Below are 15,781 nucleotides of genomic sequence, written 5' to 3'. Positions count from 1 at the left end.
AAAAAATCCCAGAAGGATGAAGCTGTGAAGGAACTCTTGGATAAATCGCAGAGGCAACTTTTGCAAAACCTTAGAAAATTGTGGAGGAATCCCAGAAGAATCCTCCTGAAATTCGTGAAGGAATCCAAGAATAATCTTTGAAACTTCTTGAGGAATTTCAGAAAGAACTCCTCGAAACATCACAGAAGAAACTTTTGAAGAATTACCGGAATGAACTGCTGGAAGAATTCTCAAAGAAAGGAAATCCTAAGCAACTTTTTGACAAATCCAGGAAGAAACTTCATGTGGATTCCCAGATGTTTTTACCTGGAGGAACACCAGAAGAAACTGCTAGAGTTATTTTAGTAGGAACTCTTGGAAGGAACCTCCTCGAACTTCTCGAAGGAACCTCTGCAGAAATCTTAGAAAAAACTCTTAGATTAATCTCTGAAGGCACTCCTGGAGGAATTCCAGAGAGTGCTCTTGAATGAATCTTAGAATGAACTCTAGGAGACAGATTCCTCCTCGGAGGAATGTGTGAAACAATTCATGAAGGATTATAACTCTACAGCAGCCGAATTCGCTGGCATTTTTTACTAACTGAAGTTTACTCAGTAGCCCATGGCTGTACAGGACGGACTCGATTATCCGGTTGAGGTTCTGATGCTTCTCAAACATATATCTGGAGAACGGAATGCACTACAAAGCTAAAATTTTGACAATTTGGTAAACCAACCTTGATTAGTGATCAGTCAAAATTTCAGCTTGTTACATCATTCCGTTTTCGAGATATTAATGTGGGAAGTGCCAGAACCCGACTCCGGATAATCGAGTCCGACCTGTATAGGGAAGTGGAACCATCTCGGCAGGGGTCCTATTTTGGGCACTTTTCGGCTATAACTCAGCCAATTCTAAACCAATTGACACAATTTTTAGAATGCGATGAGATACGTATAGTATTCAGCCGTGTACAAAATATCAAGTCAACTGGTTTGGAATTGACTGAGTTAAAGCGAAGAGTGCCCAAAATATCGGCCGCTGCCCAAGTGGTTCGCTACCCAATATTTGAAAAAAAAAACAAATAAATGGTAATTTTAAAGTGATGGAGACGCATGGTTATTCCGTACGTATACGAGCAAAAAACATGAAATCCTCAAAATGCAGCTCAAAAACGACTTGAAGGACATTCCTTATTTTTTTAATATGTTGTATAAAAATAGGTAAAATTTCGTTGAAAATTAAAAAAGAAGTATATTTCGTTGTGGTTTAACATTGTGAAAATCAGTTTTTCAAAATCAATTTTTTTTCGCGATATTTTTCCTAAAACTTTCATTCGTGAAAAAAGATTGCAAAGAGGTCGATTGGTTCAAAAGTTATGACGTTATTTTCGAGAGAAAAGTTTTTTGGACCACCCATTGTTAAGAAAGACCACCCTAATGTCGAAACAAAAAAATATGGGTTTAATTATTTTTGATAAAGATCATTCCTACCGATTTTTAACAATATTGGAACACTTTTATCTTCGAGTCTATTTTTTCATGGAATGGCTGAATTTGGATATCGCTTTAATAATTTTATCGTAAATGTATGTGTTCCCTAGTTTGTCACAGAAAAATGAAAGCAATCGGTTGTGAAACAACAGAGATGAGGCAATCTATAGTTACCAGTTTAGTTGCTGCAATGGGAAGAGCCGTCAAGTTCTTTTTTTCACGCTTTACAGTCTTCGCTGAGATTTTCGCGAACAAAGAAGTTTGCTAATTAAATGCCAATGTTCGGAATTTAATTGTCTCCAACTTTCGTGGGAAATGGAAAATAGGGTACTTTTGCACTGCAGATGTGCTATGCGTCTTAACTCAGTTGCTTCCATTTACCAGTTCTCAGCTAATTGGATGTTTCTAGTCATAAATCTGAAGGTCATTTTTTGCAGGTACCATCATGTCGAGTAACGCTCGCTAAAGCACCCATATTCTATGGAAACCTGATTGAAGCTATGTATTAGCTTAGCACTATTCGCCGTGCGACTCACCTGAAAACTCCGGATGGAAGTACCAGCGGGCGACCAGAATGGCTCCCATGACGGTCGTTCCCATGCACATCATGATGCCCCAGTGGGTCAGGTAGATGAAGTATTTGGCCCAGTCTTCGGTGCTGACGCTGACCACGATGGAGTTGGCGACGACGGCCGTGAAGAAAACCGCCAACGATACCCGGTAGAGCAGGAAGAAGGTCGACTTTGTGCGCGATTGCCACTGTTTGGGGAATGGAAGAGAAGAAGAGGGGGTATTAGTTTGCGGTTTAGTTATGTGCATTATACTCGATGATATTATGGTTAGGGGATAAACGAATACCAACACATATACGTTGTTTGCTAAGTATATAAAAGGGACATAAAAAATTGAAGAAACAATTTTATTGAATGAATTTGGTTTACAATAATGCATTTGACATTTGGACAATTAATAAATCTCACAGTCACAAGGGAAGGTTACGATAGTGTTCTCAGGGATTTTTGTTGGATTCCACACGTGGAAATATGCTTAAACCCAAAGCCTTTCAGGTGATGGACCAGTGGTGTAGCAAGGAGAGACCCTCAAAGCGGAATATTTGATGAAATGTAACATTAATAAGCATTCTCAAACTTAATTAACTTAACTTAGGTTAATGGACATATTTTGGCCCGGGCAGGTATTTTGGCCCACCTTGGGAATTTTATTATTTTATCATATAACCTCTACGAAACCATAGCAAAATATTATTGGAATAAGTTAATCAACAAGTTGTGTAACAAGGGTCCAAATTTGGGAAAAATCGGGCTGTTATACATGAAGTAAGAAAGATTGTAGAAAAAGGTATAATTATCCGATAGTCAACTTTGAACTGTTATATCTCCTGATTCAACTAACTGAATGCAATGAAATTTTGGCTGTGTATGACTTATATATTGAACTTTGAAAAACGCTTGAATTAACTTAAAATATTTATGAGAAAAAAAAATATGCAGCGATTTCATTTATTACATGTTTTTTTAGTTTATTGATCACTATTTGATATGCATCTCATTACTTTTATGTCAATTAGCGGAAATTCCCTTCAGGGGCTCCCACATAATTTCACTTCACGAAAAAAAAGCGAAACAAGAAAAAAAAGTAGTGCGAGAAACTCCTCTTGATTAGATGTTTATCACAAGAATTCTAAACATTGTCTTCTGGATACAGACACAGTAACGGACAATAAAAATGCACCAAACCCATACAAACCAGTCAATTTTAGAATGCCATATCTCAGCTATATCTGAACCAATTGTTTTAATTTTTATGTGACGAACTACAAACTATTTCAATTTATAAAAACTATTCAAAAAGTTCGGTGATATTTATTGAAGTAATATATAAATAGTTAAAATGTTTTATAGTTCGTCAGAGAGAAAATGAAAATAATCGGTTGAGAAATAAGTGAAGTATGGTAATCTAATAGGGCCCCTATAGCCGAGGCGGTAAACGCACGGGTATTCAGCATGACCATGCTGAGGGTGACGGGTTCGATTCCCGGTCGGTCCAGGATCTTTTCGTAATGGAAATTTCCTTGACTTCCTTGGGCATAGAGTATCTTCGTGCCTGCCACACAATATACACATGCAAAATGGTCATTGGCAGAGGAAGCTCTCAGTTAATAACTGTGGAAGTGCTCATAGAACACTAAGCTGAGAAGCAGGCTTTGTCCCAGTGAGGACGTTACGCCAAGAAGAGGAGAGGAGGAGGTAATCTAAAGTTGATTAGTTTGCATGAGAGAATGGCTTTGGTGCATTTTTATTGCCCGATACTGTATATGCGATATATGATTATTCTGAGGAAGTCTGTTATTATTTGCCCTGCTATTGATGTAATTTTAAATTTTACCTCCAAAACTTATCAACATTTTTTGTGCGATTCCTTAAAAAATTACCGGCAATCCTGAAGAAAATCTTCGCCTGAATTCTTGAGGAACTCCAAAACTCTGTCAATTGCAGAGTCAAATACTTCCTGCTGAATTTGTCTGTTTTTTTTCTGTCCAGAGCTTTTGAAAACATTTGGAAGAATTTTCTAGAGTTTTTGGAAGAATTACTTAAGCCGCTTACTACTTACTCAAATTGGAGAACACCAAAACTGTTTTGGACATTTTTTTAGGAAAACTATCAGATTAGTGAAGAGTTTCAGTCCGAATTTTTTGAGATGAGAGATTTTCTTAATGAAATAAGGATGAATCCATAGTGAACTTCAGATTATATCCATAGATTCCTTGAGAAAATACCAAAAATAAATTTGTGGCCAAAAAAGCTATATGGGTTTTTTGCTGAAGATTTTCAAGAAATTTATCAGGAAATTTTAACTTAAGTCAAAAATTTTTTTGGGAGCTTATCATGGATTCTCTTCAAAAGTTATTCAGCATTTTAGAATTCTTCAGCATATTAGATTTTTTTTTTGATTTAAGAGTTTTGTGAACCTCCGCTAGCAGTGCGCTAGATCAAGTTTTTGTTAAGTGTTCATTCTTTATGGTGATCGACCACCAACTTCTCCAGAGATTGCAGCAGGGATTTACTAGAAACTGCCTTTGGATTTCGCACTACATTTTTTTTTCTGAAAATAAAAAAAAAACTGCTCGAAATTCTTCTTGCAGTATCACTATGAACTCTGGTATGAATTTCTACTAAATCTAGGATCTAATGCCGTGAATACACTCGTGAAAAGCATTTTTACTTTATATATATTCCCGATCAAAAGTTTGGGGTCACCCTCTCAAAATAATGTCATTTTTTCAGGCCCATATCTCCACCAATTTGTGTCCGATTTTAAAACTCTAGGTCTCATTCAAAAGATAATAAGCCAAAGTAACATTGAACATGATTTATGTAAAACTTTTACAAAAATATTTGTATGTAAACTTAACCCAAATTTACCAAATTTTCTAAAAAATGAATATAAATTTACGGTAGTTTCGCTGGAAATTGGGTCGACCAAATTTTATGATGAGAGCGGTAATACAACCTATTTTCTATTAGCTTTCAACTGCTTTTTATAGAACTTGGCTAAACAATCTAAGAAAAAAGTTGTTAAGTAAATTAACGCTTGATGTCATCGACCAAAAGTTTGGGGTCACCCATCACTTCCTTCCCCTTCCCTACATTGACCTGCAACCTGACGTAGCAGGCGCCTTTGTCGTCTAAAAATAGAAGATCACCAACGCTCACACACTGAGGATGCCTGTTAATCCCCGGCAGATGATCTCATTGATTCCGTGTGTGAGTGTAGCTGGTCTGGCGATACTGGAATAGCATCTACGGGCGGTCAATCAAGCTCAAGCTCAAGGAAACCTTATTTATCATTGTTTTCACACCAGAATCTCAAATCCGTTATGAATAAATTTAGTGGAAATCAACATTTTTCCTAGCTCTGCTATTGTTCTAGATTCAAGTTCTTCCACAACGACTTTAAGGCTTTATTATTGTAGTTATAAAATATATATAAATAAAAATGGAATAGTGTTTGAATGTCACGAATTAGCTCGGGAACGGGCCAACGGACTCAAAAAATTGTTTCACTATCGCATGTATGGAGGGCTTCGACGTGTTCATACACAGAAAAAAATATTTAAATTTAAACGATATGTAAATTGTTCTTGTTGTGAAATTAAACGAATTCAATCGAAAAAATGATTTAAAATTGAGTTTAATTTGATGCACATACCTGGAGCATTGAAAAACACGCAATTTTACTCTTGAATCAACTCAAAATTCCATCAGATTGTATTTTCAACTTTGTATTAAAAAATACATTGAAAAGCATCCGATTTTCTGTCAACAAAACTATAAATTTCAAGTCGTGTAAATTTACAACTTTTGCTTTGGAGTCAATGCAAATGGCGTCACCTGTTTCAGTTTTGTTTTGCCAGCGACCGAGAAAGATCTTTTCATGGAAAGCACCGGAAGACGCGTTGTTTGCAAGTGTGTGCCACGATTTTTGTGGTTTAGGATGGTTGGTGAGTGTACACTGACTAATGGCTGATCGGGTAAGTGCAGATTACGAAGAATTTCATCTAATCAGGCAAAAAATCACCCACACCAGCGGCACTTTCTACTGCAGTCGCTGCGCGTCTCCCGGTGCTTTGTTTTGAAATTCGCTTGTATCGTGGACAGGAATGATGGCGCAGTTTATGGCAAAACAGGGCAAAAGATGTTTGCTCCTTCACGTAAGGGACTAGTCCATCGATTTTCATTCGATTAGATAGGTAGCATGAAAAATAAAAAAGAAACTTCCATGGAAAATGCAGCAGCATTCAAATTGAGCGAATCGTTTAAATTTCAACGATACTGAATTTTACACGACTCGCTATTTAGCTCGTGTAATTTTAAAATCTAACGCAATTTTGCGTTTATTTCGATGCTCCAAATATGTGCATCGAAATCAACGCAAAATTACACGAAAATTTTAACTGTGTATCAATATTTATTTCAAAATTTTTGTCTATGTTATATTCTCAAATACTAGTTTACGCAGCAAGGTGCAGAATGAAGATTTTTACAGCACGAATCGCACATTTATTCAACGAGGTGTGCCGAGTTGGATAATTACAACGAGTGCTGTAAAATTCGAATTCTGCACCGAGTTGCGTACTACGTTTTTGGCAATTTCATAAATTACCACTTGAGAATAGTTTTTGACAAAACCTTTTCGTCAAACTGCATATTGATCTTGTACCGACTTTTCGAACCCTCTAAGCAGAATACCCTCTTCGAATGAGTGTAATCAGTTTCGTACCTTTTAATTCCGCCCTATGTTGCTTATCCTTTGACAGATACGCGTATTTCGACTACCACTTGTAATCTTCCTCAGTGTCATTTATCAGTTAGTGGATAACAGCAATACTGCCAAATATCAACGACCCTTCGTTTATAATGAAAAAATCAAGACTGGGTTTACGCTTTTAACGCTGAAAATTAAACTGAAGTTTTCTAGCCGTAGCCACTACCAAAACTAGACTGGATTACACACTTCACAATCACAGTACAAAAATGAAATATCAATGACAAACCAAATCGGTGTCAATTGAAAAACGCCAATGACGAAAACGCTTTAAGCGAAATATAGGTAGTCAAATTTTGAAACAGTTACCGAATCAAATTCCGAAACAAAAGAATTTCCATTTAAATCCTTAGAAAACATATCCGAAGACGTTCTTTGATTTTCGACTGTTGGTGATGATGTTGGGAGTTGTGGCGTTTAGTCTTTGGAGGAATGACTCAAAACGGTTCCTCAGCTTTCATCCGACGTTTCGATCGCTATATTGCGCCTTCTTTTGAAAGCTTAAAAATCAGTTTTTGAGTTATTCCTCCAAAGACTGAACGCCATACCTCCCGAAAATTGAGTAGTGTGCCATGGAAGAAAACGGACGCGAAAATTTTTGAGTGGTCTTCCTGTCAAATTGATTTTTTTTCCAAAAAGTGAATAAAGTTAAATGTTTTGAATTAACTGAACAGTTTCTCAAATCTAGTGCAATCGATCCGGATCAAGGTAATTATAAGGGAGGTAATCCAAAGTGCCGGATTAAGCAATCCGCCATATTGAAATACCAGACGACAGCCGGCAAGTTTGTTTTGGTTCTGAGTGTACCATAAATAGCAGTAAGCCATGCGTCAATGCTACACAATTTGTTCTCCCAACGCCAAGTTTTCGCAATGGATTTGTGATGTTCATGTTTTTTTCCCATGCTACATAATATATGTTTTTTTTGGGCATTTTAATTTAATTTCCGGTAGACATAGTTACTTTTACGCTCAGAAAGACTGTCGAGCCAGCAGTATTTCGGCCTTTTCGTACAGCCCTTGCCGACGTCTGCCTCAAGAACCGCGCCGCTCATTTTAGAACACTTATATGCATTTCCTCGCTTTTCCTGGACATGCCATTTTCACATCGATAGCTTTTATAAACAGCTTTTCTAACTTTTAATCTACGAAACAATTTGCACTGTCCCTATAAGCACTTAAAATTGAAAAGTTCAAAGCAAACTTCTAAGATTTTCTGTTGCCACTGGCTAGGGGAAAATTTTTCACCTATGAAAACAAACAACCCCTGGTAACCCCATAGAAACCATTGAAGCAGACAAACCAGCCTGCAAAACAAACTCGCCAGCTGTCACCTCTACCTCCCCGCAATGTACCTCACCCCGCTCCCATTGACTGCTCATATCGTTACACCTTCTATTAAAAACATCTTGATCCGGATGCAACATGTACAGTTACGAACCAAGGATAAACATGATGATACATAGAAGTACCGTCAGAGAAGGAAATTTCCAGAATCGACATCAGACCAAGCTGCCATCCTGCTGTAAACCTCCAGTGGAAACAAGTGAGATTGTTCTTATTGACAAGATATTTTAGAAAAGTAATATTGAAAGTGGGAGAAACCGCCCATCAGGGTTGGTGGGCGCGCGCAAGCCGCATTGCATATTTAAAAACTCGAAATTTGGAGATGAAAACTTGAACAAATGGACGATTTTTGTTTTTTTTAATCGTGTGAAAGCTTGAAAGCCTTTCGTGTTGGAATGAAACCAGTTAAAACTATTTATCAATTGTATTTGACGATTTGTTTTTTTTTTGTTTCGAGCGCTTTGCTATTGATCTGCCATCATCTGATTTGATCTGTTAATCTTCATAGAACCACCAACCCCAACAAACAATAATAATCCAGTCGCATTGCCTACGTATAGTGGATCCTAGACCATTCCCTTACCCAAAACCCAACTCCTTGCTATTTACGAGGGCGTCGGTGAGTCGCTGGCCTTTCGTTGAATAGATGTCATCCCATCCCTACTATCCGTTCCCACCTTCAGGTAGGATCAATTATGTTTCTTTTCGTTTCAGAGAGCAACCAATGACGCTTAAGCCTAGGCTTGTTAGCCAGGACACAGTGTAAATGCCTGTGCCCCATCCCGGAAACAAAAGGCCCATGGAGTGACAAAACCATCGTCACTTCCAACGTTGGTGTTTAAATATACTAAAACACTTAAGTGTAGATGTATTAGAGCAGATAATGTAGATATGTTGGTGAGTGTAATTACACTCACCAGCATATCTACATTATCTGCTCTAACACATCTACACAATCTGAATCTTGCCTCATCACTCGCTTATAGTGAATCCCTAATCAATCCCATTCCCAATATCCAACTCCTTGGCATCTATGGGGGCGTCGGTGAGTCGCTGATTTTTCATAAAGTAGATGTCATATCATCACATCCTTTCCTATCCTCGTAACGGAGAAGATGGGCGTGGCCTGCAATGGAAGTTTTCATGTCTTTTTTACTTCAACCTCTGATTGGTAAGATGTTCCTTCCCAAATAGCATTCCATAAGCAATTAGAATAGGAGAATTAAAGTTCTAACATGACAACTTTCAGTATGCAATCTACGAATTACTCCGTTACCACGCATCGCAATGCAATACAAAGACTGAACGCCATACCTCCCAACGTTTCCAAAGAAATCAATTTTGAAAATGTTCACAAAGCCATTGCTGAAGCATTTTCCGAGAATCTTGACCAGAATTGATTATAGAAGTTTCCAAAAAGATTGCCCAACAATTTCTCAAAAAAAAAAATCCGAAAAAAATAAAAAAAACTTTTAACGGAGTTCCTAAAAAATCTTTCATATTTTACCAAAAGAATTTCGAACTCAACTTTTGACACTCAAGAATTGCCACAGAAATTTCCTAAAATAATGCAGAAGAAATAAGAAACAAAATGCTTAATGAATTGCAGAAGGGAAATTCAGAGTGATTGCTGTACTGCCCATAACTGCATAACAGTCACATTCGACAAAAGTAGGCATGGGAGAAAATGGAGTTTAAAGTTTGCAACATTTTTTGCAAATTTCAAAAATATGACAATAATTCAAAATTAATCCTATTGCAATGAAATTTTCTACAGCTCTTCTTGTATACTGGACGAACAGTCAAAAAAATAATCAGACAAAAATATGATTGATGGTACGCTATAAGGTCAATGAGTATTTCCAGTGTGACTGTTATGCGGTTACATTTATGAATATTAGCTAATGAGACAAAACGACTTGGTATTTGTTTCACATTTTACAGAACATACTTATAAAGTTCATTTGGGTAGATGAATGTATTGATGATTAGGGGATGATTCCCAGTATTAACTCAATATTGGCAAAAACTGCAAATATTACAATTATGCAGTTATGGGCAGTGTAGGGATTTCTCAAGTGCAGTCATTGCACAATTATGGGTCACTCTGTCACAATTATTAGTCAGACGCCGTCCACATATTACGTAACGCTCTAGGGGGAGGGGGGAGTATGGCCGAGCGTAACGGTCCATACAAAAAAAAAAGGGTTTTCATACAAAAAAGCGTTACGGAGGGGGGAAGGGGGCCTAAACATTTCGATTTAAGCGTTACGTAATAAATGGATGCTGCCTCAGCCAGTTTACCATGCAATTCGAATGGAATTGACCCATAATTGTGAGTGACCCATGATTGTGCTATGATTGTAATTACTGAAAAAATCATTAGAAATTTTCCAAGAAACTACACAGAAGATATTTGACGCTTATATTGAACGGCCAGCTCTAGAAAACATAGATGTAACGTTGTGAGCAAATTTCGAATAAAATTTTTCTTCTTATGCAAAAGGTTTTATTCTAGAAGCTTTTACGAAAACTGTAACATACTAATTAGTCATTATAAGAAAGTGGACGGGGTCTGCAGTTAGCCTAGTAGTGAGGGCTATGGATCGTCAATCCGGAGACGGCGGGTTCGATTCCCGTTCCAGTCGAGAAAATTTTCTCGACTCCCTGGGCATGGTGTATCATTGTACATGCCTCACAATATACAAATTCATGCAAAGGCAGGCAAAGGAAGCCCTTCAATTAATAACTGTGGAAGTACTCAAAGAACACTAAGTTGAAGTGCGGCAGGTCAAGTCCCAGTGGGGACGTAGAACCACCAAGAAGAAGGAAGTGGACGGGCCAAGGATTGTACCTAAAATTTTACGCATACTAATCAGCAGCGGTAGTTATCAGGCCACAACGCATCAAATATGCTCAATACGTAAAACCACATAATGATACAATTCGAAATAATTGTTGTTATAAATGCTTAATTACAAAATGATAACAAACCGTTCATGAATTCATAATAATCATTAAATAATTATTCCGCAACACGGAAATTGTTTGGGTGCCCAATTACGTACGTACATACCTGCGATTTGACAAACTCTTCGGCCGGCAGGTGTCCCATGCCGCAGTTCCGCAGCCCCAACTCATCTTTGCAGGCTCTTTTGAATTTATTTGGCATCGTTTATTTTCGTATACAATTTCTTGTTTGCTTTTCTCACTTCCGTTGCTTTTCTGCGCCTGGGGGCACACACTTTCGCGCGCAAACTTCACAAACTTGTCACCACCGTGGCCGAATGCTGCTTTGCCAAATTACTTAATTATTAGGCTTGGCTACTGCCGCACTACACACTGCTGCCGATGGACGATGGCAGTAATAACAACATACGGCGATGCAGAAATCAACACCAAGCTCGAGTGGTCAGTTAGCAGAGGGCACGTGGGGAACGACGTCGTCGTCGGTTGGATCTGTGGGGTAGAAGAGAAATGAAAACAAACGGTTAACAATGTGCGATTGTTGTCGGTGAAGGTATTGGATGCCGTAGTGAACATAGTGACTAGTGGCGCTTTCCAACACGTACGGTCCGCCGACTGGCGGTTCCCATACGTGCCGGCATGGTATTTGCTCTATCGATACTTGGAGGTTTATTTGTCAGCTTGAACTAGCTTGCATTATTGAATGAGCAGTGTGAATTGTCAATAATCAATGTACATGAAGAGGCATAACTTGCAAAAATGCCTTGAATGATTTACAGGTGACATTCGAGCAAAAACACTTGATAAGTAGATAGCTGCAATCTTTTGATAATAATGGTGTCGTTATCAGCCAGTCATTTACAACCTCTGATAGTCGCAATTCATTTTGATAGATAGAGAAGGTAGGAGCCCTTATAGCCATAGCTTTGAAGTTGTGGGTATTAAGTGCTCATAGAACACTAAGCTGAGAAGCAGTCTTTGTCCCAGTGGGGACGTCACACCAAGAAAAATAAGAGACCTAAGACCTCGAGGTTCATTCGCCTCTGAAATACTTTATTACCCCTTCAGGACGCTCGCCGTTGTAAAAATGTACTGCATTACCATCAAACCCAGGGCAGGATTTACAAATGGGGGGACCTGGGGCCACAATGTTTTGTATATTTATTTATTTAATTTCAACTGACCTACCTGGTCTCATTGAAATACTTATAACTAATTGGACTGGACTTACACAACATTACTTCAATCAATAATACACTCATAGCACAATTATTGGTCTCTCAAGAAGCAATGATTTCATAATATGAATCGATTTTCATGAAAAAATAACACTTTGATTATTCTTGTGTAATATGTTTATCATTGAAACTCCTTTTAATTGTTTCATATAAAAATCTGCTTGTATAATTCACTTTAAGTGGTGAAAATTACTAAAAAGTTTGTAAATAATGAAAACCACAAGAATGGGTCAAAATTGGCTGTGTAACAATTATGGGTCAATTTGTTGCCTATTATGGGTCACTCAAGGGGAATCGGTTCAACAATAATGTTTTGTCTATTTTTTTCAATGAATGAACACTGTTTCTCGATAGATCAACTATAGTAGAATCTAAACCTGGTCTCAAACCTCTTAACGAAACGTGTTTTCAAGATTTGATTTTTTTTTAAGATTGGGACAAAATCTCTAACAAAACCACCGATAAACGCCTAAAAGTATGCAATGCCCATGTACGCAGAACTCTCAATTTTATGCTGCACAAAAAGTGATCCATAATTGTGTTATTTTCGGTGTTCCTTGTCACAAAAGTAAATCACTTAAATTTTGCCTGAAATTAGCTTTAATTAGCTGCAACCACATGAATTTCCACATTAAGAACGTAAATTAAACCTTTGTTCTGGTGGAATGGTATCCCGCACTTGAAAATCACTAAAGCTCGCTTTTACAGAGCTTATGAAAGCAGCGCACGCACTTTCCAATATCCACAACCTAGGCGTTACTTTGACATATGGTTTTGCGTGAATAAAAAAGTGATTGAAAATATGTATGTTTTGACGTATAAGCCTGTGCGCGATACGTATAGTGACACAAAACAAATCTACTTATGTAAGAAAAATGATAACGACTAACATAAGCTTGAAATTAATTAGTATTTATCTATTCAAGTTGAAAGTGCACGCGAAAAAATCCGTTCCGATATTCCTGAACTAAAAATCATGGATAACGGAACGGACAGGTCGATCACAAGAGTAGAATAACTAGCCACAGAAGTCCAATGTCGCGACTATTCATGTGACTAACATCTAGTTTGCTACGCCCTTACAGCGTCAGCAGCGGTACTAGAAGTGTCAAGGCCTCTTAAAAATAGTAAGTTATTGCAATTAAAGTTATTAAAATAATTAAATGAGAAAAGTGACTACAGCGCCATTAGAGTTCTAGTGTATTTCTATTATCACAACCGTGATTTAATTCCCATAAACGTGACTCAAGTAATAAGCATTCACGATAACTTATCTAAAAATTAGGAACACACCCAACTAACAAACACTCATTTAACAGGTACCATTATGACGAAATAATTCAGCATAATGTTGAATAACATTTAAATTATGTTCACGTACAACCTATGTTCGGGTTTTGTTCACACAAATTTGGAGAAGTTATGAAGCATCATGTTGTGCACCAACTTAATTTTTTGTTGTTCAAAGTGTTTTACAAATGTACAAGAAAGTTGTTATTAAGCTGTGGCGAAAATGACTGAAAATAAATAAAATGCAAACATGTTGAACTCTCACGAGAGTAATTATTTGATCTCATATTGAGAGCACCTATTATGAAAAAAGAATTACATACAAAATTACCTAAATCCGGATTAGAACTCCAGACCTGTCGATTGCCAACCGCATACCTTCCTATCTGCGCCATGATGTTATTTTTTGAACTTACTGTGATACATCTGGTAAAATCATATAAGAGTGCAAATTAACTTTTAAAATGTATGACTACATCGTAGTAAACGATATTCCGATGTTTTGTTGCGATGAACTTTGCTTATTCGCATAAGCATACGAGTGAACTCGCAAAGTGTCAATTGAACTCGCAAAATTGCGTACTGCGATGATTATACGATTTTGCTTGGTGCTTTTCTAATTATGTCAGTTTAACTCGCATTGGTGTACAAACTAAATCGCATAAAAGTGAAAATAAACTCGTTCAAATATACATACAAACTTGCAGAAGCTAGAATCGTTAACGTTGGCATATTGCGATGTGATATGTGATAACAATGAAAGAGGTGCTGTTGGAGTGCCAAAAAGCTAAAAGAAAGTGAAAAGTCATCATTATGGTTACAAAAAAGTTACAAAGCCATCGTTTTTGTTTTGTTGGCCTTATAATTAGCAATGGGTGGTGCTAGCATAGGAGGAGTAGTGGTAACTGTGCGAGAAATCATGCTACATTATTTTGATCTCCAAATAGCCTGCCGAACACGTACAGCGCACGGAAACCAAGTGCATTCCAACAAGCATTGAGGTGAGTTAGAATTCTATGACATTAATGTCACGACATTTAATCAGTGTGTTTCATAAGTAGTGTTTGGTGTTAAGTGTGAAGTGTGGCTCGATAATCCAAAGGTTATTAGTTCGATACTTAGGTAACAAGATTTTATTCATTTCATGCTATATTACGTCGCAATAGTGCATACCGTACATAGCATAAGATATCGCTTCAAGTCGTATAGCGTCATTATTTTTCCGTCAATGCACGTATAGCGCCTCCACTTTTGTACGCATAAGACACTTTTACTGCATCTTATGCGATGTAACTTTACCGCATAATAGTACGTACAACATGAACATAAACTTCATTATACGTTATATTATTATTATTCATCATCCCGCAATAACATTTAAACGAAGTTTTTAATAAATTTTGTATGAGTCCTAGCACAACGGTAGACTTATTCTACTTTCTTAATATTTAAGTATTTTGTGAATGACCCTTATATATATGTCACTCTTAATCCCTTAAGTTCAAGTTAAATTTTGGACATATTTTATCATAATTGGGATACAAGCATGTGTTAGACGTAAGAATGGTGTTAATCAACACGATAAGATGCAGTCATGCATCTCATTAGTCAAATTAGTCAAATCTCATTAGAACAGAAAAATGGACATTTTTGTTTAATATACGTTTCATTTTGTACAAAATAAAACGACTTCGTACTTCACCAACACAAAGTCTCATATTTTTTTCTCTGCTGGTCATAGTTGCTACTAGCAATGGTGAGAACAGGAACCTAATTTGTTTCAACTTAAAATCACCACTCGTTAAAATTAGACGAAATTCCAATGAAATGACATGCGTGCCAGCTGAAATAGACTTACGACACATAAGCGATCAGCAGAGAAGGATATAGGACAGTTAATTTCAAAACATATGCTCTATTTTTTTCAGTGTTAGTTGGCCTTTCAATAAATAAGTTTACTTTTGAAATCCTAATTATTGATGTGAAGTAAATTCAATTTGATTTTGTATGAGAACTTATTGGACACGGTGTAAACGACTCAAATACACTTCCTTAAGTCACACAATCATCACGATGACTGAACTTCTAGTGTTCAAAGATATTATCACAAACTGTGGATGCAGTC

General features: G+C 37.1%; 1 protein-coding gene across 5 annotated transcripts in view; it reads right to left on the bottom strand.

The window, feature by feature from the left end:
* The window catches only part of LOC109409288 (protein rolling stone), a 122,028-nt gene that overhangs the window by 60,106 nt on the left and 46,141 nt on the right, over nt 1-15,781 (bottom strand). For all 5 annotated transcript variants that reach the window (XM_029858968.2, XM_029858967.2, XM_029858966.2 and 2 more), the window contains 2 exons: nt 11,238-11,620; nt 2,006-2,228 (listed from right to left, as the gene is read on the bottom strand). In XM_029858968.2, coding sequence (XP_029714828.1) covers nt 2,006-2,228; nt 11,238-11,333 — 319 coding nt within the window. In that variant the 5' untranslated portion in view covers nt 11,334-11,620. The remainder of the gene's footprint in view (nt 1-2,005; nt 2,229-11,237; nt 11,621-15,781) is intronic.

This window comes from Aedes albopictus, chromosome 2, assembly GCF_035046485.1.
Source record: "Aedes albopictus strain Foshan chromosome 2, AalbF5, whole genome shotgun sequence".
In the NCBI taxonomy this organism is placed as follows: Eukaryota; Metazoa; Arthropoda; class Insecta; order Diptera; family Culicidae; genus Aedes; species Aedes albopictus.
Note: the sequence above shows the minus strand (reverse complement) of the source record. Positions and strands in the feature narration are given on the sequence as shown.